Genomic DNA, 27,674 nt, shown 5'->3' on the forward strand with positions numbered 1-27,674 from the left:
AACAAAAGTTTGACTATTGTTGACTAAGGCAAGAAGGATCTCATCAAGGAAGCTTTGTGTCTTGGTCTTGGAGTGGCAAATAAGTTAAGGGTCTTGGTCTTGGTATTCGTCAATTGAAGTCTCTAAAAGAAGAAGAATTTGTTTGGGTTTTCCTCTCAAGTGGGAGAGGTTGTGGCCCTGGCTATTAATCTATATTTTGTGTCTCTTGTCTCTTTATGGTTTATGCATCGGTAGTTGTTTGATGAAGAATACCACTATAATAACATAAGTAAAAGAAGATCCTAATCTAAGAAGTAAAAAGCATTCACAAGCAGTTATCAATAGAAGAGAAATGACTTAATCTCGATGTCCTAGATTTCTCAACACCCCTTAGGGGCTAGAACCACCTAATAGGGTTGACCATCTAGCCATCCCTAACAAGGTAGAGAACACTTTTACAGGCTTGATATAGTTAGATTTTGAAGGTGATCCCAATTCGAAGGCCTATTATGCCCTTAACAATTAAGTATGATCCACTATGATGCATCTATGGTCATTGTCTCTAATGAATGGTAACTTTCACTCAAGTTTGAGATGGTTTTGCCAAGTGGTTCTTCACATAGCAGTAAAGGCCTTAAGGGCACACACTCCCTGCCTTTACTACACACCAGCCTAGATGCATCTTAACTCCGGATCTACCAAACACCAAGAGGGATCAAATCTCGTTTCACTCTAAAAGAGGTTTGTATATCAAGAGATTTGATCCCTCTAGACGCTTGGTAGATCCGGAGTTAAGTTGGATCTACGTTGGTGTAATTTCCCCCTTTAAATAGGCTATATTCCAAATGAATACCACAGGTCAATATCATGGGTTCTCAATACCATGGGCCATTTTTATTTTTATTTTTATTTTTATAGGGTTATTTTTATTTTTATTTTTTTATTTTATGACCTGGTTAAAATGTTTACATTACATTATATTAAACTTTTTATTTAATTTTATTTTTTTAATTCTATTTTTGTCTTTATGTAATTTGACTTAGTCAAAACGTTAAACATTACAATATAACATCTCTTCCATACTAGTTAATATTTTTTATTTTACTTTTTATATTTAGTTTTCTGCAATTTGACAGAGTCAAAATGTTATATTGATAATTATAATTATTAATTTTTTATTTAATTTTATTTTGACCGAGTCAAAATGTTTACGGGCATTCCAACATCGAGCCCCCATAAATGTTTGCTTTCAGATTTAATTCAGAAGATAAAAGATATAAAGATATATATATATATATATATAGATTTTGAAATCAATGATGGTTTTTGGGCATGTGGTATTAATAAGCCATGCTATTGGCTCAGGATATTGTAAAAAACCTATTTGCAAGTTAATAATATCCATGGTAAAATAGGGTTGAATATACGTGGTTAAGAATCTTGTTATATTGTAAGTTTATTGTAAGGATTAAGTTTTTATGTGCTTATTAATTAAAATTAAATATGGCTACGTCCGTCTGGGGTAGCTCAAGTGGCAGTGGACGTGGAAATGAAGACTCACCGAACCGGAGGTCTTGGGTTCAAATCTTGTGCTACCCTCCCCTCGTAGTGGGGTGAGTAATGGACATGTAAACACGAAAATCGGAGAGTCCTACCAAGCTTACAAAAAAAAATTATGGCTACGGAATCATTTTTTTATACCACTACATCTCCCTAATACCTTTTGCTTTTTAGATTTAATTTAAAAAGTGTTATAAAATTAAATTAAATTAAAATATTTAAAAAATTGTTGACATACAATCTTTCTTACATTGCACCTAACACCTACACATCTCCCTAATACTGGGTTGTAGAGCGCCTCTCGGCGCAATGAGGCCTAGACCGTACTGCACTTCCAAAGAGCAGTGATAACCTTGCAGATGCAACAATTCCCCTCTATAGCAAAGCATTGGGCACTTTGATGATTCTAGTAGTTGATTGACATCTCAGAGCACCCCCTAGAGTTTGAAACATTTACCTCACTTTGCGTAGTGTTGGAGGTTCTTGATGATGTACCCAGCGGACCTAGCATGCCCCAACACTGGCCTTGACTCTGTTTGATGGGCATGCCTCGATCCATAATCCAAATGATGTTGGTCATCCCCAAGATGACAAGGGAGGGCTTGTACTACCACTTGGAACCCCAATGCTTGAGAGAGAGTGTGCCACATCATCCGTGTAAACCCCTTGGAGATGACACAGGTCACCAAGAGCAGGGTTTTAACACATGGAGGCATTTTGAGGCATGCATTGAGGGAATGCATTTTTAGAGCATTTCTTGCCCATAAAGGGCATGACATCTTGCTAGAGGAGAGCTTCGACCCACACATGAGGGATTTTGTAGCTTATTTTTGTTATGTTGAGCTATTTAGTTGGCTTGTAACCCATATTCTTCATGTACACTCAAAATTAAACTTGTCATTGGGATTTTAGGCTAATTATTATGAGAGATAGACCTCATATATATTGAGGATCATTCATTTGTACTTTTTCATCATCACTCATGGATTTGGGCCTCCTTTACAAAGCTCGACTTAGCCTTATGTAACTCACTACTTGTGGAGATGTGATCTTTTTGGAGTTGTTGCTGACTTTTCATATGATTTTCTAACTGATAATTACATATTATGATTTCTTACATTAATCTTTTCTTGCATTCAAATTCATCATAAATCAATTACATAAAAGATCTTCAACAGTAGAACAAAATTGACAGTAGGATCACAAAGAGACAGCCAAACAAGAAACACAAGAATTTGCCCTAGTTAAACCCACTTGGGGGAAAAAACTAGCAACCTTTTCCTTAGAGAAATTATTCAAGTCAACAGAGATACATCTAAGTCAAACATAAAGTCAAATTGACAACCCTAGTCACACCTGGTCAAACTACCCACCAAATAAGTCAATTTGTTGCCCAACAAAATCGACCTAGTCTACTCTGGTGGGCTCGAATTTCAGCCTTCTTCTTCACCCAAGAAAACTCAGATCTATTACCCAAATAAGCCCATAAACTCTGCCACATATTTGTTCTTTCTTCGCCTTGGATTAGTCGTTTCCCTCTGCCTCAGATTTGTCCTTTCTCTGCGCCTCAAATTCATCCTATGCTCTGTCTTAAATCGCCCTACCTTTCTGCCTCAAGTGATCTCAATTGCATGATTGAGAAGGAAGAAGGATGAAACCTTTATATGGTCTTCTAGTGAATTGAATGGATGTGTCCATAGGGGCAAGTCGACCTAACGTCTTGGAGGGTTAACTTTATGTTTTGTAGCGAAAAATTCAATCTTAAAATTCAAAATTCTCTCTTCTAAAGTCGACATGAAGAACATGTCTTATATTAACCATTATATGTATTTCAAGGACTAAAATAACATGAAGAACATGTCTTATATTAACCATTATATGTATTTCAAGGACTAAAATGACATGAAAAACATGTCTTACACAATTCAAGGGCTAAATTATTAATTATGAAGACCGACCATAGCTACAAAACTCAACACTACCTCTTAACTAGGGAGGTATTCATAATGACTATCCAAATGTTCTCTTGTTGACAAATTTCTTTAAGAAAAGGTTATCGCAATTCATCATCAACATCAACATCATTTAATTACCTGGTCAGCAACTCTGACTCGATAAATCGAAAGCATAAACTAGTTACCATAATTCCAATCAGTACCTCTGACCTATGTTGCACCATAATCTTGGTTGGTACTCCTGACACATGGTACATCATTAGCATTAACTAGTCACCATAATTTTGGTCCCTTTGACACAAAAAATAGACTATTCTTCGTTCACCATCTTCTTGGTCAATATCTTTGACTCATGGTGAATCTCAAAAGGCCTCACTCTTCATGAGTAATTCCAGGCCTAATGCTAAATGTGCTCACTCAACCTATTTGTAAAGTTTGAACATGATGTTGAAAGGCACCCACTCAACTGAGTGATTATGGGCCTCTAGGACCATTCTTCCTAATTCTAGTCAACATACTCGACACAGGAAGAATGAGTGTCCTTTGTCGAACCATTCTCCCTAATTCCAATCAACACACTTGACACAAGGAGAATGTCTGTCCTAAATGAGCTAGCTATGTTGATGTGTCAATCCAATACATGTGGAAAGCATCCTCCATTGGAATCATGCTCAACAAGTTGTCACTTGGAGCAATTTACCAATTATCCAAGTTGTCACTTAGAAACTAGTCAACACCTATGACCTATGTTGAAACCTTGGGCTATTACCATTTTTGCATGCTAATTGAATGGTAACCCTCCTACCCGAAGGTAGAGGCACTCACTCGCCCACCTAGCGAGCACTTTAGGCCTTGACAATCTTTGGGCCATTCTCCCTAGCCACTTTTTGTGGCCCTTGGTCAATATTTTGACCTATCTATATTCTGACCTAGGGAGAAGATTTGCCCCTTGATGCAACAACATTGCCACTCCCTCTAATCGAGGAAAATATTCTCAACCTCCAGCTTGACACTAAAATATACAAACTTCTCAGGCTTGTCCCTAAAGTGCACAAACTTCTCAAGCTTGTCCCTAAAGTGTACAAACTTCACCCTGGGAAAGAGGCTTTTGTGAGCCTCATGACTCCCTTCTATACCATGTCTTGGTACTTGATCTCAATGTGCTTCGACCTGTCATCATGGTCATCTCCTGCACATGATCAAACAATCCTACAAGCAGTTACTGAAGCAACACTGCTTTTAAACTCATCAAACCAACTGCAATACACTCTGCCTTTGCAATCCTGAGTGCGACAGATTTTTGCTTCCTGCCCAAGCAAAATCCAAATTGAACCATCATTCTGATGTGTCCTTCCTGCCTTCAGCATTGTCTGCCCAATATGAATTTGTATATTCCTACAATTGCTTCCTTCATTGGAGCCATCGCCACAGTTGTTTGATAGTTGAAGCGGGGTTTGATTATTCCCTCTATCATGAAAGCAATTCTTCCTGCCATTGTTGCTCCCTTTGTCACGTGAGTCCTTCTGCTCCCATTAGAGACAAGTCATATAATAACAAGATCAACCAAGACTGAAACCTATAACTCTAGTTGAGGTTTGAGGGAGTCAAACCTTACCCCTAGTCAGTTATTATGATGTTAAATATCAGGCAATTTGGAGTAGGGGTTCCATTCTATGTAAATTTTATTTTGTTCCATAGTTGAGTAGAGCAACTAGGAGTGAAAAGTTAGAGAGCAAAACAGAGGGAGTTAAGATTCTATTACAGGCCACAGGTCTCAAATAATTCCATAGAGAGTACCTCTTTCCTTGTGCTTGCACATTTTCCATGCCAAAGAAAATAGAGCAAAGCAACCTCACCTTCTAGTTGGGTTTTCTCCCAAAAGAGTTTCCCAGGACAAATTGTGGATGGTGTGTATTTCTTTCTGTTCTATATTTCTCACATTTCAACTAATTTATTCATTTAAACATAAAAATATAAAATAAAGACTCTGAGATCTGAAGGGAATTAACATTCACGGTAAAGATTTCAGTAGAATATTAGATTTGTTGTGTCAAACTATTATAGTGGAACATCCACGGCAATTTACAGATCACTAATAGTGGTCATGTACCTATGATCTTATGACAAATTGCAGAGTCACTCTTACACTACTGCTTGCTATGATGACCGTTAGTGGAACTAACCATAGTAGAGCAGAGTTGCTTAAAAGATGCTTGCTATGGTCATAATTCCTTCCCTTCTTGTGTGAGTTGGACTCCCAATGTAGAAATAAATGGCCACATACCCGAAGTTCTTCACTCTATTAAAAATACGCTAACATCTTCTATAACAATGTTGCAAACATCGGCTTGAGATAAAATCGGCAAGGGTACCAAAAAATCATACAAATTGAGAAAATATCAGTAAAAATCGGCAAAAATCGGCAAAATTAAGATACCACCAAAATATCGGCGAAAATTGGCTAAGTGAAAAAATCGCAATTTTTTGGTGATAAAATCAGGATGTTTGCAACACTGCTCTATAATAGGTGCCATTTTGTGTTGTGTTCTTCAGGGTTGAAAACCGAACCTTAACACCTATGTTGTCTCTATTTTTTACAATGGCCAAAAAGGAATTGTAAAATCACATTTGTTTATTTCAACACCTTCACGTGTTTCTTACCTCAATTTTTGTATTTTCTCTTTGATGTACTCAGGCATATCTGGATTGGAGATGCTCTATGCACTCTCCAAATGGTATTACAATAGAAAAGTATTTATCCTTATTGCTTTTGGTCATTTTATTGACACCAACATATCTTCTCACTTTCTGGTTATTTAAAAAAACAAGAATACAAAAGAGGGAAAAAATCACACACAGTGCAGCATACCTATGACTAGCAGCATATACTGAATATGGAAGAGAGTGCAATGCAATCATCAATGCTTCCAGGATTGCAACTGCCAATGAAATCCACCAGCTTCAATCACAAACAACAAAATTGTAAGATGTTAAATGACCTAAAGAAGAAACCCCAAAATCGTATGAAGCATTTCTTCAAGCATTGTTTTACAGGGATTAGTGTGAGTAAATATATACTTGTTTATGAAACTTCTAAAAAAGAATTGCACTTACATATATCTCTTAATTTTTTCGTTCCCATCCAGCCCCTCTTTTCGCAGCTTAATCAGAGCTGGAATAAAATGGCAAAGCACCTACAGAGCGTAATAAATACACGAAAGTGGTCATTTCATGCAAGTAAAATATAATTGCCAACCTGTAATAAGTAATAACCATTAAAATTAGAGTTCTCATGTTCCAGCTTACCAACAGCACCATAAAACACGAGACTCACCTTTGCTTCACAAATTACTTGAAACCAGTAGTTGTATACATAGTTACCATATATGAATACATATTTGATTATGAATTCAGTAAGGTACGGGAAAAAGATCTAATATGAAACAAATATGTGTTAATACGAAAAAAATATCAGTTTATATTTCATTAAAGAGAGTTTAATGATAACTGGGAAACTAGTAATCTGATTAGCATTTGATTTCAGTAAGGTACGGGCAAAAATCTAATATCTAATATGAATCAATTATGTGTTAATAATATATTTTCTGTATTAACACATTTGATTTGTATTAGATATTGGATTTTTTCCCGTACCTTACTGAATCAAATGCTATTTTTTTATTAGTAGTGTCCCAGTTATGATAAACTCCCTTTCTGATATAGGTTATGTTTCATTAAAGGGAGTTTATCATAACTGACACACTACTAATCTGATTAGCATCATGTGAGTTCTGCCACTCATCAAGCCCATTCAACTACATTAAAGTCAAATATCATTATGGAGTTTGAATAAACTAATAGAATAATTGAAGGAGTTTATCATAACTGGGACACTACTAATCTGATTAGCATCAGATGAGTTCTGCCCCTCATCAAGCCCAGTCCACTACATTAAATTCAAATATCATAATGGTGTTTGGAGTCTAAAATCTTGAATAAACTAGCGGAATAATTGAATTGCTTCTCTGCATTCTTTACTAATCGTGAGTTTTAAAACTATCATAAAATCAAATGTAAGCCAGGGACAGGTGGAAGGACCAGGGCCAGAACCAAATGACAGAGAGCAAGAGCAGGCAAGTAGAAAAGACTTCAGTCAAATTCATATTTTACTTTAATTTTCCAATTAAAATGGCCAGTACGACCATGCCCTGTAAATATGATCGTATAACACAATAAAGGCAGGCAGACATGTTAACCATTTAAAGAATATACAGAACATGACAAAACAGTATTAAAAAGGAAATAGGCTGCCATCATTAGCGTTAGACACCTAATCCTTGGGGATTTGGGTGAATAACTTATAAATATGTAATAAAAAGGATACATGAACAGTTAGAATGGGAACCAATCTTGGAAGATGAAACCAAGGGTCACTCTTGTATGTTATATAAGTCTATTCTCATCAATGCAATAGCAATCAATTTGGGAGTTACCCATCCTGGCCTGACAATTAGGTTCATTCATGTCTACTTGGCAGCTTTCAGATTAGGGGAATGAGAACATCATTAATAGGCACGGTGTTACAAATAAAATATGTAAATAATATAAATATAAGTAACAAGGATAATTGTAATAATGATTAGTTAATAATAATTAGTAGTTAGGTTGAAGAGGCATGTCTAAATGAGACATGACTCTTCGTGAAGAGACACTTGCCTGATATAAAAGCAAGCCTCTCGTTCTCATTGTAATTCATCATCATTCAATTATTAATAAATATTTATTTAATTCTGTTTATTACGAAGTTCCAAATGAAGCGGACAAAGTTCCTTCTACAAATTAATTACTCCAGAAAACTTGGAATATAAAGATATCCATGAGGATACAAATATTATTTATTTAATTATGTTTATTACGAAGTTCCAAATGAAGCGGACAAAGTTCCTTCTACAAATTAATTACTCCAGAAAACTTGCAATATAAAGATATCCATGAGGATACAAATATTATATATTAAAATGTATGAGTAAAAATGATAATGAATTACAATGAGAACGAGAGGCTTGCTTTTATATCAGGCAAGTGTCTCTTCACGAAGAGTCATGTCTCATTTAGACATGCCTCTTCAACCTAACTACTAATTATTATTAACTAATCATTATTACAATTATCCTTGTTACTTATATTTATATTATTTATATATTTTATTCGTAACATTGCCTTCTTCCTCAAAAAGCTTTGTCCTCAAAGCTTGTCGATGAAAAAGGCTTGATCTCTTTTTTTGGCTTCAAATGACTTTCTCTCTCGGAACAATCATCTTCGTTGATACAAGCCGATATGATCTTCTAAGGGACAAACAAAATTGTCGCACTGAAAAGGGATCAGACCATCCTAGATTAATCTTCTGTGTAGTATTTTGATCACTGGAATTTTGTAACGACTTGTCAGCATAAGACGGGATTGATGTTACGTCATTATTCTCTGGAACGACAGTTTGTTGTTTCTGGTCTGAATGGTCCCAATACGTAGCGTGGTTGATTTGTCTATTCTCATGATTTGGATGTCGATAAGGAACTTTTTTGGTTTGATTTTCCCTTATTGGGCATGCGGCAATTTTTATATTTTCTTCTGACAAAGATGTTGTTGAGTTGGCTATGAAACATTCACTAGGGATGTTCATTGTCCGAACTGCAACATCTAAGTGTGACATTTCTTCAACTAACTTGCCTTCTTGAGTTGTCATATTCATTGGATCGGTATTCGTTCCCTTCTTTTCAACTTGAACTGGTGTGACTGGAGATTTTGATACATCTTCTTGAGTGAATTGTTCCAACTTGTCTTTTAATGATTTCTTATCCTCCTTAAGTTTCTTAATTTGCGTCAATAATTTTTCACTATGGTTTTTAAGTCGAGAAACTTCTTCATTTTTGTCAACAATGATTTTGCCAATTTCATTTTGCATATTTTGTAATACCTTTTTACCTTCTTGAGAAATTACTTTTGAAATATCTGATATATCTTCTGGCGTTACTGAATTTGGTTTCAGTGTAACATCTTGGAGTGTTATTTTCTTCTTCTTGTGGGAAAATGTAAAAAAAAAAAAAAAATTGTTTTTAAAATAAAGGACCCTAGAGTTTCCATCCAAGGTGAGCCCAAAACAATGTCACTATCATCAAAAAATAAGGTTTTCATGGTGAATTGCGAGGTAAAAGTATAATCTCCAATACTTAGGTGTAGATTGCTTATGTCGTATTGTTTGTCACATGTGTCAACAAAAATCGTTTCAACTATATTTGATTTAGGAATCACCAATTGGTTAGCACATTTAGGACTAACATAATTACTTCTTTCAGTAGGACTGATAGAGATTATGATATCTCTTCCTGCGAGTGATCCTTTGATTTTAAATAGTGTGTCAACACATTTACTAAAGGTTTTAGGAAATCTTCCCTCACTAGTTTCCATTTTGCGTTGATGTTTTTACGTAAACAATATGTCAACTTGAGCTATTTTTATTATAAAATATCCCTTATTTCTTCTATATATATTTTTCGATTTTTTTTATTTATTTTTATAACCTTGCTCTACTAATTTCCTCTTTATTTTATATATATATATAGAGCTTCCTAGAGAATTAACTATTTCAATTATTAATTTTATTTTTAATCTATATATATATATATATATATTTTAATTATCCTAAAAGGTACTTTAGTATTTTTAATCCTCTTTAAAGTATAATTCACGTTTCCTTCTCTAAAATGGATTCTAGTTTTTATACTTTCTGTTAACCTTTTTCTCCCTTTAAAATATATTTTTGATCCTATTTAAAAAAATATTATAGATGTGAAAAGAGTCGTGATTGTTCAAACTAGTCACTTGGGAATTGTAGTTGGATTAATATGGTTCTGAAATTTAGTTTAGCATAGGTGGACTAATATCACTAATTTTTATGTATATAATAAATATATATTTACGTTAGACGCGGTGGCTATGCGGGCTTAGGTCCGCGGCAAACTTGACGAGAGGGAAGAGGAGTGAATCAGTGGTGTGGGCTTTGGTTGGGGTGTTGTTGGAGATGGGGGCACGGATAGTACAAGTGCATGAGACGAAGGGCTCGGGACACCTGCAACAGTGGATTTCCGACGGACGGTCAAAGCTGCAACGGTATGTCGACAACGATAGCAAATGGGAGAGTCTTGGTCGAGGAATGCAGACTACGTATGGTGGCTGCAAACTGGTTATGGAAGTGTCGGGTGAGGAGGGCTCCCGGTGGAACAACGTTGCGGTGGGATGGTCAGAAGTGGTCGTCGATTGATTGCAATGTACAGGAACCACTATACGGATGAATAACAACGACTTTACAATACAACAATGCACAATTGTATCTTCCAAAATATAATATCAAATGCAATTGGTTTAAAGATTCCCCTCCATGTGTATTGTCTTTCCTGTAATTATTCGTTGATACCCTCACGATGACTGATACTTTTTGTAATAATTCCTTTTAATTATGAAATCGTCAGCAAAAAAACCCAAATCTGGTTATAAGTAAATAATTGTACAGAAAATTTATTTCATTGCCTATACAGTGGGCAGAAATTTGGCCACTAATTGGATCAATCTTCTTGGACAGTGGCTACAGTGCCACCTGTCAATTTTGGGCAGCGACCGTTCAATTAATTGTATTTTTTTTGGTTTTTTTTATTATTTTTTTTTAAATGGCCAAAGGCCTTCTAACGAATCAGAGAAACTCCCAGATTGCAACGAAACGCTTGAATTGCAACAGCAATAAATTTGACGAAGAGTCGATGGCCAAGGGCCTGGATTGAAGAGCGTGGCTTTGTGCAGCGGTGAAGCAGCGAGAGGATCGACTCCTTTGATACCAATGAAGCGGACAAAGTTCCTTCTACAAATCAATTACTGCAGAAGACTTGGAATATAAAGATATCCATGAGGATACAAATATTATATATTAAAATGTATGAGTAAGAATGATAATGAATTACAATGAGAACGAGAGGCTTGCTTTTATATCAGGCAAATGTCTCTTCACGAAGAGTCATGTCTCATTTAGACATGCCTCTTCAACCTAACTACTAATTATTATTAACTAATCATTATTACAATTATCCTTTTTATTTATATTATTTATATATTTTATTCGTAACACACGGTTAGAATCTAGATATCACAATATCAACTGGAGTAGAGCAATATCAAGATATGCTGAGACGAAATATTATGGGATCTGTAACTAATCCACTGTTGGTTAAACACTTCTGCTCAAGGAGTCAAATGATGGGATCCTCCCCCTCCAAGCCCATTCCCTCTTCATTGCATTCAAACAAAGATGGGCTGCATCTCTCCCATGAGGAGATACAACACAAGAAAGGACCAAGATGAAAAGCACACAAGGAAGCAAGAGGAGAGGAAGAATCAGCTAGAAATAAGGATCTGGGAATGCAGTGAACATGTAATATCCCTAATATTTAATTTACTGAAAAAATCAAGGTTTTCCTATAGAAATATTTACGACACAAATTCTTACTTAAAAATCTCCACAAATTTTACCCAGAAATTACACAAAAGATAATCATCAACAATTAAATCAAGATGCAAACCCTGCCATATTTTATTAAGGAATTTTTCAGAGGGATTGTTTACATGAAATTCTGAGGCTGAACCTAGCAATGTTCTTCAGGAATTTACTTGCCACAATTTGATATCAATTTGACCCTGCTGATGGGGTTCTGAGCCCTGGCTATGTACTGTGACCCAGAAAACCCAATTTTGTTCCAGATGCTGCGTAAGCCTGATTCGGCCTCCCTGTCTGCAATTTTGACTTGGAAAATTTGGCTTACTCGACAGGTTTTCATACTCAGGTAATGTCAACCCATTCTGACCCCCACACATTAGAAATTCTAGCCCCATTATGCTGTTAATAATTCGACCCCTTTCACTGAGTGTATTGCAGCAAGTAATGACTGTCTATTCTACCCCCTGCACTGGAATTTCAGGCCCCTGTAATAATCCAACCCCTTCCACCGAGCGTCTTGTAGAAAATAATGTGGGCCCATTCTGCCCCACATTTTACCCCATTCTGTCCCCACTTACTGGCCCATGCTATCCACACAAATGTTGGCTTCCGCGTTGGTAATCGCAGCCCGATTCTGCCCTCCACAGACTAGGGTTTTCGGCCGGGAAAACCCTAGTGACTTAGCTTCAACAATCTAGCTGTCTCAACCTCTACAATTAGATAATTTCCATCTCTGCCAGAATTAATCTTGGTCCCTGCATAATAAAATGGGCAATCGTCTTCCGAAACCAACTCTCCCTAGCTACGAGATCAACCTGCAACACTATTGGCTAGGGTGTGTCTTTCAACACCGAAACCAATGATCTTCAAGTAGGGTGTGTCTTTCAACACCAAAACTAGAAAATATTAGGGTTTCCCCCTTACTCAATAGCTCCTAGAGCTCCTTACCAATTTCTTCAATAATTTCTTATCATGTCCTCCCTCATCTCCTTCACCCTTTTAATAATAATTTTCTCCTCTAAAAACCATGGATTGCTTCATTTCCTGAAAGTGACTTTTTACCCCTTTTATTTAATTATTATTTATCTTATTATGGTGACCCCTTTATTTTCCCCGTCAATAGCCCATGGATCTAGATAGGCTCTGACTCAACCTCCTTTTCCTTCTAAGGGTCAAAATCGGGTATCATAATCCTCCCTTCCCAAAATTTGTTTTTCCTCATGAAAAATTCCAGCCAATACCAAGATCCCAAACAAGCCAGTTGAAAGCTCTGGCAACAATTTTCTACATCATCTCAAGGTTGCCCAATTCAATAGTGTTGCTACCTGTCATCATGCCATGATGCAACCCATGTGACCTTGCTCCCATAAAAACTCCTACGGAGGTTGAAGAGATAACTCTTCATGATGGCCCATCTACTTCACTATTTTGTTATATTTTTGTTGGATCTCCTGTTGTTGTTTTATAAAGAGTGATTATGTTGTCTTGGGAAACCCACTACCCTGGCAGAGATGAATGAGTGTATTGCATAGATCATGGTGTTTTGATGATCTATCAGTCTCCCAAGACCTTCCTCCACTAGTTCATCCCTTATCATCTAATCCTCATTGTCCCAATGTCGTTGTTTGGCTCTACTATTGACCCCTCTTAGTTGTGGATGTTCTTCCTATTTGGTCCTACACCACCTTCCTAAACACTCTTGATTTACTGCTACTGGCCTCTCAACATGGTTAGGATCCGTTTGAGTCATCATACCTGGCCTTGGCTGCAAATTTTCCCCTTCATCTAAATTGGACTAGGGGCCAATATGTTAAGTATCCTATGATGACGCCATGTGCTCTTGCCTGCTTTTTCTCGTCATTTGTTTGAGTGTAGCAATCTTTGGGGAATCTTGAGTCAAGCCTCTCAAGACTACCCTCCAACCTCCCTTCATATTGAATCCCATCTCCATGCTAGTAGCTTTTCCTATGCTTCCTTATAGTGAGAAGCCATTGGACACCTAGTGCTAAGTCAGAATTCAACAACTTAACCACAAAGAAATCGTCAACCATAGTGGAGTTGCCCATCTTTAACTCTGCCTTTGGGACTATCTCATTGCATGCCATGATGACATCACCAACCATCTCCACATTAAAGCCTCCAAAATCTTTAGTTGGGATGCCCCTTCTAGCTATTAATGTCAAATGAATAAAATTGTGGGTTGACCCACCATTGATTAGGACACTAGCTCGATGCCCATGTATGGTACCTTTGACTATAAAGGTATTGTAGTTAGGGACTCCTGAAAGTTTGGCTACAATGCCACCTACTACTTCTGCCCTTGAATACTCCTCCAGTGAATTAGAATTCCCATCATTCAGCATTGGTCCTGTTTCTTCTTCTCCCTCACTTTCAGAGAGCACCTTAATGTAGTGCACTTTACCCTTTCCTTGCATCTCTGCCCTAGATCCCAAGGCTCCTTGCAGCTATAACAAAGTTTCTTTCTTTGTAACTCATCTTGAGTTCCAAGGTTTGACCTGCTTCTTCTAGTCTCCTACCGAGAAGGCAGCTTATCTTTAGCCTATTGAAGAGGTGGGGGTTTAGGAGATGCTTTATTTTTAGGTGCCACATCCTCCATATCACTTGCCTTGGAAATGGCCTCCTGTATTGTGCTAGGCTTAAAGCCTTGACCCAGCCATGCAATGATTTAGCTAACCCCTCCATGAATAATGTCTCCAACCGTTCTTGAGATATCTTTGTCACCAGCATGGCTAATCTATGGAATTCTGAAATAAAACTATCTAGACTCCTTGTTTGCTTCAATTATGCAAGGTCCCTAAAATGCAACTTTCGGTCCCTCATATCAAACCTTTGGATTAATCTCTCTATAAACTCCAAGTGAGAGGTGATATGGGTGTGACCCAACGTGATCAAGCCATGGTACCAACACTCATGTGCCTCACCATCCAGATGTAGTGTTGCATACTGAATGGCCTCAGATTCCCTCAATAAGTTTAGTTGGAAATAAGTATCCAACTTCTGCACCCATGCTCTCGCTCACCCTCCGATAAATCCACGCAAGGTTTATTTTCCTAACCTTTTTAAAAATCTTGCTATCTTGCCACAATTTATTTTGGTCCCTTCGGTTGCACCTATGCTCGACAGCACAGTAGTCTTCGAGCGACATAGCATTTCAGATCTTTGCCCCCATTGCCGCATACTTGCTTCTATATTCCAGGAAACTTTTGTCCTTCTTCTATTGGTTCTTTAATGGTTCCTCTATGAACTCGGGCATGAGAGGCCTTGACAAGATCAGTTTTACTAGTGAGGTTACCAGATTGGCAAAGTTACTAACTACAGCATCCTGATTATCGTCTCCTCCCAATAGGTTGTAGGTTATGTGTGATCCCTCTGCTCCATTATTGGATCGAATTTCACGAAGATTGGCCATGGAATGGGAAACCTCCTTCAGAGCTTGAGCCACCTCCTATTGCCCTTTGTTCACCATCTAGGCCATTTCAAGTCATCCTTGGTCTAAATCTTGAAGTAACTCCTATTGCCCTCTGGCTAAATCATTCAAGATGCATGTGAAGCTCTCCCAAGGTTAATCTTTGCAATCCCCCATCTGGTCTTCTTCTCGCTCCTTCTTTTTTCTGTACATTATGTACCCCTAATCTCCTCCAATCATCCACTATTAACCCTTTCAGGTTGGCAGGAACACCAACTCTGATACCACTTTAATATCCCTCATATTTAATTTATTGAAAATTTCAAGGGTTCGCTATACAAATATTTACAGCACAAATTTTTACTTGAAAATCTCCATAAATTTTACACAAAAATTACAGAACAGATAATCATCAACAATTATATCAAGTTGCAAACCCTACCATATTTTATTAAGGAAATTTTCAGAGGGATTGTTTACATGAAATTCTGAGATTGAATTTGGCAATGTTTTTCAAGAATTTACTTGCCACAATTTGATATCAATTTGGCCCTGCTTATGGGGTTTTGACTATGTACTGCAACCCATTAAAACCCAATTTTGTTTCAGATGTTGCATAACCTTGATTTGACCTCGCTGTCTACAATTTTGACTTGCCAAATTCGGCTTACTCAAGACTCGTTTTCACGCTTAGGTAATGTCGGCCCATTCTGACCCCCTTACGCTGTAATAATCCGACCCCTTTCACTAAGTGTATTACAACAAGTAATGACAACCTATTCTTCCCCCATGCATTGGAAATTCTAACCCCCTTAAACAGTGATAATTCAGCCCCTTTTATTGAGCATCTTGTTGCAAATAAAACTAGCTCGTTTTGTCCCCACGCACTGGAAATTCCAGCGCTTTGTTCTTCAATTAACTTAGCCCCTTCCGCTTAGCAATTTGCAGCGCTTAACCTAGGAAAATTTATAACTCGGCCCCAAGAAAAAGAACAACAAGTTCACCCTCTTTGTCTTCAGCTAAATAGCCACAAATTCGGCCTTGCTAAACCACAATTTCAGCGTTCGCAAAAATAAGACAAACTCGTCCCTCATGAATTAAAGTCTCCGCTTGTAAATTTTGATGAATTCAGCTCCATTAAATCTACAATTTTTGGTTGCCAAGACTTAGGAGAATTGGTTGGTTTCCGCACTGGTAATCTCGGCCTGAGTATGCCCTCCACAAACCAGGGTTTCCAACCTAGCAAACCCTAGTATCTCAACGTGAACAATCTAGTGATCTCAACCTCTTCTATTGGATAATTTCAATCTCTACCAGAATTAATCTCAGTCCCTATACAATAAAATGGGAAATCATCCTTTGCAACCAACTCTCCCTGGCCACGAGATCAACATGCACCACAATATTGTAATATCTCGTTTGAGAGATTTTCCCCAAAACCCTAGTAAACTCCAACCAAATACACACAAATAATATAATAACCTTGAGACTCAAAATGATAAAAATAACAGTGGTGTAACTATAATAATATAAGCATGAAATATAAGCAGATACTCGAGAAATGCAGAGAGAAATGCTAAGCATTTTATTATACTGAGTAATGGAATGAGTACAGGAGGTGACCAGAAGGATTGCACCTCGACTTGCACCAGGCAAGTGAAGAAATACACTCAAAATAACAAAGGAATGGCCTCTGCGTGGATGCTGCTGGGAAACTGTTGTGTTGTTGCTACTGCTGGAAATCAAATGAGGATTTGGGGTTGTTCCCCTCCTCAAACAATGTTGAAACTCTGGAATCCGCCCCTACTCAAAAAACCCAGAAAAACCCAGAAAGCTTTTCTGAAATGGCCGACACCCGAAAATTGCCCCCCTTGGGGAATCACGCAATCCCTCAAGGCCCTGTGGTGCCACTGAGTAGAATCCTCCAAAATACTACCTGAAACTCTGCCAAACCCCTCCAATATGCAAGAGCTGATCCCTTGCTCAATATCCCAGCTCAATCCTCCACAAATCCTCAACCCAGAACTACTCCTAGAAGAACTGCATCCCTCTCTCTCAAGACTGTGCAGTCTCCCAATGCTCAGCTCCAGCTCAATGCCAAAGATCAAAACTACTGCAAAAAGACTGTTGAAAATACCTTGCCCGAGTAGGCACTCGAAGTCCCCCGGGGCTAAGGGTGAGATCTCCGAACGGAGACACTCAGTGCACTAAACAGTGCTGCAGACTAGCTAAACAACCAGCGTGTTCTAAGTCGAAGTGACTAGCTCAAATGCACATAATCGAATGACAAAATGAGGAGGCTCCTCTCTCCTTTATAGCATTGGCCTCTCCCAATCCCAAGGCTCACCTCCTCCAACGTAATCCCCTCTTGCCACGTGTTCCCTTTCCATCTGCGCAGTCCCTCCAAGTGTCTGTGTGGGCCCCATCTTTGCGTGGTCCTTTGGCCCCCTTGGCTCCCCTTTAAGTCACAACATTGTACTACTAGGAAGTGCCTTTTTATTCTAAAAGTGAGTTATATCCCCTTTTCCTCACCTTTTTATTTACAAATAACTATAGAAGGCAAAATTGAGCAAAATCTAATATTTCTAATTAGCCATGGCTAATTAGGAATATTGCAGCCTCCCCCAGCAAAATGTTGCTTGTCCTCAAGCAACTGAAGTGACGGATGCTGCAAAATTTTCTCACTCTCCCAAGTGGCATCCTCATCCGGTAAATTCTTCCACCTCACCAAGAATTCCCGGACCGTCCTGCTCCGTAGCTACCTCTCCCTGGTATCAATAATAGCCTCTGGCTGCAACACCAAATGCCCCTCATCATCCGTGGGTGGTAGCTCATCTGTCACTGTCACATGCTGTCCCAACGCCTTCTTCAGGCATGATACGTGGAAAACGTTATGAATCTTGCTGCCTTGGGGCAGCTCCAACTCATATGCTACCTGTCCAATCCTGCGTATCACCCTGTATGGCCCATAAAAGCGGGGCTTGAGCTTTTCAGCCCCCTTCTGCTTCAGTGACGACTATCGGTATGGCTGTAATCATAGGTAGACCAAGTCTCCTACCTCAAACTGTCTCTCCACCCAACCCTTGTCAGCATACAGCTTCTGTTGGTTCTGCGTTGTAGCCATGTTATCCTTGAGAGTTCGGAGAATATCCTGACTCTCTTGGATCCAAATCTTAGCTCTCGGAGCCTTGCTAGCACCAACATCACGTCAGCAAAAGATAAAGGATGATATCCATACAAAGCATGGAATGGTGACATACTGATGGACATGTGATGTGTAGTGTTGTAGCAGTACTCCCCCATATGCAGCCATTTCAACCATGCTCGTTGTTGCCCACTGACATAGTTATGCAAGTAGCCCTCCAGCCACTTCTTAACTATCTCTGTCTGCCCGTCTGTCTGTGGGTGATAACTGGTACTCGGTGTCAACTCCGTCCCCACCAACTAGAAAAGCTCCTGCCAAAATCCGCCCATGAAACGACTGTACCTGTCACTAGTCCCTGTAGTAGATGATCTCATCGACCACCCTGTACCTGTCATCCGCCACCTGCCCATCCAGAACCTCACATGCAAATCTGTCCTTGGAGTACACCACTAAGAGTCGAGCCTTCCAGTCTGCGTCCAAGCTCATAAGAGACAACATGGCTAGCCTTCGTGAAAGGGCATCTGCTACCACGTTGTTCTTACCCTTGACATACTCAATGTCAAAGTCATATGCTTGGATCTTGCTGATCCACTTCTGTTGCCTCTCCTGTAGCTGCTTCTGCTCCAAAAAGAACTTGAGGCTGTTGTGATCAGTCCTCACCCTGAACCTGTTACCCACCAAATACTACCAATACTTAGCCAATGCATGCATGATGGCCAGCATCTCCTTGTCGTATATAGAATACAACCTCTCGTACGCAAGAAGCTTCCAGCTCTCAAAGGCTATAGGGTGACCTCCTTGCATCAACACTACACCAATCCCCTCTACCGACGCATCACATTCCAAAACAAATCGCTGCGTAAAATCTGGCAATGCAAGTACTAGGCAGCTGCTCATAACCTCCTTGAGCCTATCAAAGGCTTGTCATGCTGTATCCGACCAACTGAATACTCCCTTCCTCATCAAATCTGTCAGGGGTGCAGCAAGCTGTGAGAAACCCTTGACAAACTTCCGGTAGTAAGTACAAATGCCAATGAATCCTCGAAGTTCCGTCACGTTTCTCGGCTCCAGCCAATCTCTGATGGCCCTGATCTTCTCCTCTTGAACCCTCACTTCGTCCACTCCTATGATTGTCCCAAGTATAACATCTCTGTCAACTCGAACTCACATTTGGAGAGCTTGCCATAGAACTGTTGCACCTCCAAGATGCGCAATATTGTCCCAATGTGTTGGAGATGCTCCTCCCAAGTCCTGTTGTAAATGAGGATATCATCAAAGAACACCAACACAAACTTCCTTAAGTGACTGCGCAAGATGTGATTCATGCAAGATTGAAATGTAGTTGGGGCGTTGGTTAGCCCGAAGGGCATCACCAAAAACTCAAAGTGCCCATAGTGACACCTGAAGGCGGTCTTGGGAATGTCTTGCTCCCTCACGCGAATCTGATGCTACCCAGATCTCAAATCAATCTTTGAGAAGAACTGTGCTCCTCTCAACTCATCCATCAACTCATCGATCCTGGGTACGGGGTATCTGTTCTTCAGGGTCTTCTTGTTCAGGGCCCTGTAGTCAATGCACATCCTCAATGTGTCGTCCTTTTTCTTCACCAACACCACGGAAGAATTGTGCTCGGCCGAATGTGCCCAAGAGCCAGCAACTCCTGAATGGCCCGCTCAATCTCATCCCGATAGGCCTTGGGATGCCTATAGGGGGTAGTAATCACCCATCCTTCTGAAGTTGGTGGTCCCGCATCTTTATTTGCATGCAATCTGCTATGCCCTGCTCAAGCTCAACGGTGTACTCAAACCCCCGGTCCGGTGGCCGTCTCGGTGGAATCTCCCCAAACACTGTGGTATACTGGTCAAGGATGGCCTGTATCTCTGGGTGCACCGTCTGCCCTGTAGTCCCTGCCTCTGATGCACGCAGCTCCACTGCCCACTCTGTCTCCCTTCCGGAAGACTGCCTCCATCCGATGAGCTGAACAGTCTGAGGCGGGTATGTGTGTTGTCCCCATATCCTCTCATGCCTCCCTGTCTTCTCATCATCCCACTCCATCTCTAGGGCCTTCCAATCTGTAGTGACCTTCCCTAGAGTGATGAGCCACTGAACACCCAGTACTATGTTGGTGTTCGAATATTGACCACGAAGAAGTGGTCAGTCAGTGTGTCAGTGCCCATCATCACTGATAACTCTGGAACATAACGAGCACACACCATGGTCTGATCCCCTGGGACCAAAACTGAAAATCCATCGAAGCTCTATGTCGGTATACCTCTCCGCTCAACCATCTGTGCATTGATGAAGTTGTGGGTGGCCCCACTATCAACCAAAACTGATACTGGCCACGTACTATGCCCCATACGCGCAGCGTCAAATACTTGGGAACTCCTCGCAATGCTGCAAGGGCTCCTCCGGTAGGTGCAAAAGCTGCACCACCTGCTACTGGTGGTGGAGGTGGTAAACGATCTTGCGCGGCATGACTACCTCCTACCTCCACATCATCCTCCCCATCCTCTTCCCCACTGCTCTCGGAGAAGACCTCAATAAAATGTGCTTTTCTAGCAGCACATCTATGTCCCGATGCCCACGGCTCCTGACAGGTGAAGCACAATCGCTTCTTCTTCAACTCCCTCCTGGCATCATCATCAATCTGTACCCGTCCCGGATTCCCCTTCGGAGGCGGAATCCTCACATCCTTCCCCTTAGGTTGAAAAGCCTGTCGCTGGGGGTAAGGTGTCCGGGTCCTGGGTAAGACATCTTGTAAGTCCCGGGTCCTACTAATAGCATCCTGAAGGGTGGTTGGTCTAGCGGATCTGACTAGACCTCAAAGTGGCTCTGCTAACCCCTCAACATACATGTAGATCCTCTGTGTCGTGGACAGATCTGGCACCATCACTGAAACCATCAAAAAGTCCGCAATGTAGGTCTCTGGGCTCCCTGTCTGTTTGAGCCTCGTCAGCTCAACAAAGTGTTATTCCGGATCCCTCCGGTCAAACCTCTCCATTAATCTCCTGGTGAACTCGGCATACGTCGTCACTGTGGAATGCTCGAGTGTAACCATCCCATGCAACCACCAATCCTGGGCCTCACCATCCAAATGTAATGTCACCACCTTGATGGCCTCTGTCTCCGACATCTGGTTAAGCTGGAAATAGATGTCCAGCTTCTGCACCCAAGACCTTGCCGAACTGTTTGATGAGCCATCAAACGTAGGCAAGTGAAATCTACTAGCAGTGCGGTGGGTGTCTCCATCGTGATAATGCCAGTATCCTCTGTGATGGTCGCGGGGTCTACTATCCTGCTGGAGCTGAACAAAGTCTCTGAATGAGAGATCATCCCTGAAATCCTACCCATAGGCCTGGTACTCCGCAAAATAATCGCCCATATGACCAGGCTCTGCCTCCTACTGTGCTCCGGCCCCTATATCTGCTCCTAGGAAAGTGGGCACGGTAGAGCGTATAGGGGCATGTGAGGCCACCTGCTGAGTAGTATCACGCTCAGTGGCACCCTGCTCTGGAAAATGGTGAGATGCACCCGATCCCTCTCAAACCTGGAAAACTCATGGGCTCTCACGCTGTCTAGCCTCCATTGCCGTGAATCTCTGCCCCATCACCTCGATCTGCCTCGACAGATCCTGCACTGATTTGAGGAGCATGTCCACAAATTTCTTCTCGTCATCATCTGCCATCGGATCCTCCTGCTCTGTGTCCACCACAGGGTACTCCTGTTTTGCATCCACTACTGGAACACAGTCTCCCTCTCCATAGGTGTCCTCCAACCTACGCCCAGTGTCTTTGTATCTCCTACCTCTGTAACAGATGTAGGGCTTTTCCCCTGGTGTCATAGATTGCTAGCTCCACAGGCTGAGCCAGATCTATGCTCTGATACCACTGTAATATCCCGTTTCAGAGATTTTCCCCAAAACCCCAGTAAACTCCAACCAAATACGCACAAATAATATAATAACCGGGAAACTCAAAATGATAAAAATAACACTAGTGTAACATATAATAATATAAGCATGAAATAGAATCTGAGTACAACAGGTTGCCTCTCACACCAGCTAACCTTTCAGAGAAATCTCGGTAGCAAGAAATACATACGAGGGTTTACCTCGTTCTCCAAGTCACAGTTGACCCACTGAGTGGCCTGACACCGGAAAACACTGCGAAATCCAGCGCAATCACTGCTTGGGCCAGCGTCTTACCTCTAGGAGACTGCATCAGCCCTTTTGGTGGATCGATTTGCTAGAGGAACACTGTTGTTCAGCCATCTCGGTTCAAAACCTCGCTTCTCTGGCAAAATCTCAAACTTTCAACGAATACTCTGCACTGCCACTGCAAGAGACCCTTCTGGCTTGTGTCAACACTGCGTGAGCCCCTTCCTGAGCTGCGTAGACCTCTGCGCTGCCTCTCTGACACGTACTCTTTGGCTCGGAACTCCTTTCTGATCTAAATCTCTGCTTCTGCCCCTCACTGCAACTCAGATCACTTGTTCGATTTACTCAGCAAACCTCGCCCTAGAAAAATCGAACTCACTGATCACTTGGTGTATCTCCAACTGACCCTCAAGCCTCCTCTTATACTTTTCTTGTTGATAAATCAATGGCTAAGGTTAAAACAGACTTGATCCTCATCTCTTAGAAGCTTCTCACCCATGTTTTTATTAATACCCACTAATATTTTTATTTTCCTAAGTTTAGACTTAGGAACTCCATTAAAAATATTAATTATTTTAATAACTCACAATCCAGGTGGAATTTCATCAAAAGATTTATGGGTCTTGGAGATTTCATTTATTCTAGCCCCTTCACAAAATTTCGAAGCTAGAGCACATTCGATGCTACTCAAAATCAACACTTCCTCTTAGCGAGGAATGTGCTCTAGCAATACTTCCCAATAGATGCATTACAATGATGCATGGCATCGATCCTGTGTGTTGCTGATGCTTGGCCTGTTGCCCTTCATCCACCGCACTGCTACATCTTGTACTATTGCCCATGACACTGCCACTGCCACTGCTACATCTGTACTGCAGCTGAATATGTTGCATCATGGTGCCCATAGCACAGTCACTGCTAACTGTTGCACTGCAACTCAGTTGCTGAGAAGTAAGCAACTGAAAAGCCACCCAAAAATTGACATACTGATCAGTCTAGATACCTTGTGATGTTGAAGCTACCTCTGTTGCTAATCTGTGCTAACCTTCTATTGCTACTGCGCTGCAACAATCTGCTTTGTGCCTCCCGCACTGTTGCAACCTCTACTACGCTACTTCAAACTTTGGCACTTTAGCTCTACCACTGTTGCTCCATCATCCCTCGCACCAACTGACTCTCGTCATTCTACTACTGTCATTAAGGGCTCCTGTAGCCGTATGTGATCCAAGAGTTTGGGCACCTCAAGGATCCTGCCCCTTACTGTGTAGTCCTCCCAACTACAATTCAATGTTGCCCCACCTCTTCTCTAGAGGTGCATGAGCACTCATGGCGCAATCATCATCCTCGCCTTCTCCGTCAGCTTTCGCTGGAGTAGCCTTTGAGTCAGAATTCTCTTCCTTGCCCTTCTTTCGAGGGCACTGAGTGGTGAAATGTCCAAGTTCCCCACATCTGAAGCATCTGACTTTGGAAATATCTTTCTTTTTCCTCTTTTGCTGCCCTTGTTGTCCCGCTGATGCAAGAATTGCATCCTCCTCCTCCTCCTTGGCTCTGACTCCTTTGTCACTACTTCCCGCCTTAGTTAACCTTCTAATCTCTTCTTGTCGAAGAGATGCCTACATCTCCTTCCAATTGGGGAGAGAAGCCCTGCCCAAGATGCTCTGGACAAAGGTCTCCCAGTCTTCAGTGACTGCATTCAAGGCAGTCTTGACTATGAACTCAGGATCTGGTGTAAACCCCACAGAAATTAGCTGGTCTCGAATCCCTTGCAACCTAAGAAGGAATGGATCGATTTCTTCTCCCTTCTGCATCTAGTACTATCTTAATTGGAAGCAACATCTTTTGTTGAATGGAAGCTCCCTCATACAAGGTGGTCAAGGCTTCCCACATTTCCCTCCTTGTGTCCTTTTCAACAATATGTTGAACCACATGATCCTTGACCCCATCCAAAATCATGCACTTAGCCTTCGCTTGGGCCTCCTCGTACTTCTTCAAAGGATCAACATCGACCGAAACAGCGACCGTCTTCAAGGCATAATCCTTGATGCGATTCATGTCCAAGACTGCCAGGATCTTGGCCTTCCAGATGACAAAGTTGGATGCTCCATCCAATCTGTCCTAATCCCTTAGTCCATTCAATGCCATCTTTGCTCAAACAAGTATAGAACTGGTTCTCTTCTCCCTCTCTCGCTGCTGACCCAGCAAGACTCGGATCTGGATTTCTTTGGCGCTAGAAATCCTCTAAGGAACAAGCCCCTTCTAGACTCCCTCTGAGTCTTGATTTCCTTCACGTAAATCCTCCTGCCAAATAATGTCGAATCACCCCTTCCCCAATTATCCTTTGTTGCTGCTCAGTAACCCGGACCTAGATTTCTTTGGCAAGAAATTCGTTAAGGCAGTGACTCCCTCTACCTCGTTTTTGTCTCCACAGACATTGTTCTGCAACAATAGCAACAACATCCCACCAGCGCCACAAATCGAATCTGCACTGCTCCTACTGCCCTGACAACTGACTGATCTAAGCCCCTCTGGCTCTGCGCTGTCCCAGAGAACTGACGCAGTGACTGCGTGAGCTCCTCTTGGGCACTGTGTCTCCTCCTCTGACGCAGTCACTGCGTGAGCTCCTCTCGAGTACTGTTTCTCCTCCTCTTGGCTCAGAAAGCTAACGCAAGCACTGCGTGAGCTTCTGTGTCACTCCTCTAGCACTCCGTCACTCCCACATCTGCTCCTCTGGCTCTGAAACAGCGCTGTCACTTAGGACAGCTGCCTCTCTGTAGCAGATTCGCAGGATCTCCCTGCTGATGGCTTCAGTGTCCTCTGATCTGCAATCGCTTTGATACCATGTGAAAAATTCTGAATCCTTACAAACAGAAATCCTAGTGCAATCACTGGTTTAGCATCTCCTACTTGTTATCTTCATTTAACAAGTTATTTAATTTTAAACAGTGATGAAAAACACTAATGCAGACTACACTGACATACAAATCATAAACTGAAAATATATGAGACAAACACAGAAGGGACACCATTATTTTTGGACAACACGTCCCCGGAAAAACCCAACTTAGGAAAACCGGTGCAACAAATAGAGGGTTTGTATTATTAAGCAAGCAGAAACTGAGTACAACAGGTTGCCTCTCACACTAACTAACCTTTCAAAGAAATCTCGACAACAAGAAATACATATGAGGTTTTACCTCGTTCTCCAAGTCACAACTGATCCATTGAGTGACCTGACTCTAGCAAAAACTGCGAAATCCCAACACAATCACTACTTGGGCCAGCGTCTTTTCGCTAGAATACTACGTCACCCCTGCTGCTGGATAGATTTGCTGGAGGAAGTCTATTGTTCAGCCCTCCCGTCTCAGAACCTCGCTTCTCTGGCAAAAATCTTGAACTTTCAACAAATACTCTGCACTGCCACTACAAGAGACCCTTCTTGCCTGCGTCAGTGCTATATGAGCCCCTTCCTAGGCTACATAGGTCTCTGCGCTGCCTCTCTGATGCTACTGCTGCCTCTCTGACACGTAATCTTTGGCTCGGAACTCCTTTCCGATCCAAATCTCTGCTTCTGCCCCTCTCACTGCAACTCAGATCACTTATTCGATTTTCTCAACAAACCTCACCCCAGAGAAATCGAACTAATTGATCACTTGGTGTATCTCCAACTGACCCTCAAGCCTCCTCTTATACTTTTCCTGTTGATGAATCAACGGCCGAGATTAAGTCCCTAATCAATGGATAAGATTAAAACAGACTTGATCCTTGTTTCTTAGGAGCTTCTCACCCATATTTTTATTAATACCCATTAATATTTTTATTTTCCTAAGTTTAAACTAAGGAACCCCATTAAAAATATTAATTATTTCAATAACTCACAATCTGGGTGGAATTTCACCAAACAATTTTTGGGTCTTGGAGATCTCATATATTTTAGCTCCTCCACAACATCTCAGAGCTAAAGCACATCCGATGCTACCCAAAATCAACACAAACATCATGGCTATATGGCTTGGCATTCTCTTGATATTGGATTCTGTTGAACCTATCGCCTACACCTACCTACAAGTCAATGAGAAAAGCCTTCAACCCCACAAGGTGTGGTTGGTGGCAGGGAACTCATATATGGGGTTGTCAAACTAATCTCGACTCTCTTTGTTTGAGCTATCTCCTAGGTTAGCTAAGGGGGGTGGTCCCTAATGAAAAGTTAAGCTAAAAGATGTGAGTTTCTAAGAGAGCGTTATAGTGAAAATGGATTACTTTTAAGGATTTATGAGTAAATATGAAGTGAGCAACTTGAAATAACAACATCAATCATTAATATGACAAAAACCATAAAACCAATGCCTTATAAGGAATTTTCTCAACAATTTAAAGATATATTTGCTCAAGGTAAAATGCAATGCTCTCAAAAAAGAAAACAAAGTAACCCTAAAATGTAAACAAAAATTGTTAGCACAAGATATGTAAGAGACAAAATGTTTCCAAGATGAATAAGTCTACAAATCAAAGCATGGAAACTATCTTGTTCAAAATGATATATAAAAAAGGAACTCAAATGTTAGACCAAGATGACAACATGCAATTAAGTTTGCAACCCAAAATAATAGTACTTGAAAGTGAAATCAACCATTCATGACAATATGCAATTAAACCAAAAGTTGAGTCAATTTCCAAATACGAGAAAATTAAAATTGTTGCAAAAATAAAAGAAATTACAATGCTTGCATCCAAAGTGCCTCTTGAAATAAGATTTGCATGTGAGACTTTAAACCAAAGCAAATGTGATGGAATGTTGTTCTTGGTTCATTTTATTTGATTAGTGCTAAGGCAAAGTTACAATTGAACTCTAGTCCTCAGACCTAATCCTCGCCCAAATATTTGGATTTCACAATAAGGAGTCAATAGAGGTA

The 27,674-nt window shown here is 40.7% G+C and overlaps 1 protein-coding gene across 2 annotated transcripts in view; it reads right to left on the minus strand.

The window, feature by feature from the left end:
• LOC149158306 (preprotein translocase subunit SCY2, chloroplastic-like) overlaps positions 1 to 27,674 on the minus strand; it is a 389,240-nt gene that overhangs the window by 298,334 nt on the left and 63,232 nt on the right. For both annotated transcript variants that reach the window (XM_089436189.1, XM_089436188.1), the window contains 2 exons: positions 6,609 to 6,688; positions 6,364 to 6,453 (listed from right to left, as the gene is read on the minus strand). In XM_089436189.1, coding sequence (XP_089292315.1) covers positions 6,364 to 6,453; positions 6,609 to 6,688 — 170 coding nt within the window. The remainder of the gene's footprint in view (positions 1 to 6,363; positions 6,454 to 6,608; positions 6,689 to 27,674) is intronic.

The sequence above is a fragment of the Pinus tabuliformis genome, chromosome 5_2 (genome assembly GCF_031772625.1).
Source record: "Pinus tabuliformis cultivar Carrire ecotype Pingquan chromosome 5_2, CPIR1, whole genome shotgun sequence".
NCBI classification, from domain to species: domain Eukaryota; kingdom Viridiplantae; phylum Streptophyta; class Pinopsida; order Pinales; family Pinaceae; genus Pinus; species Pinus tabuliformis.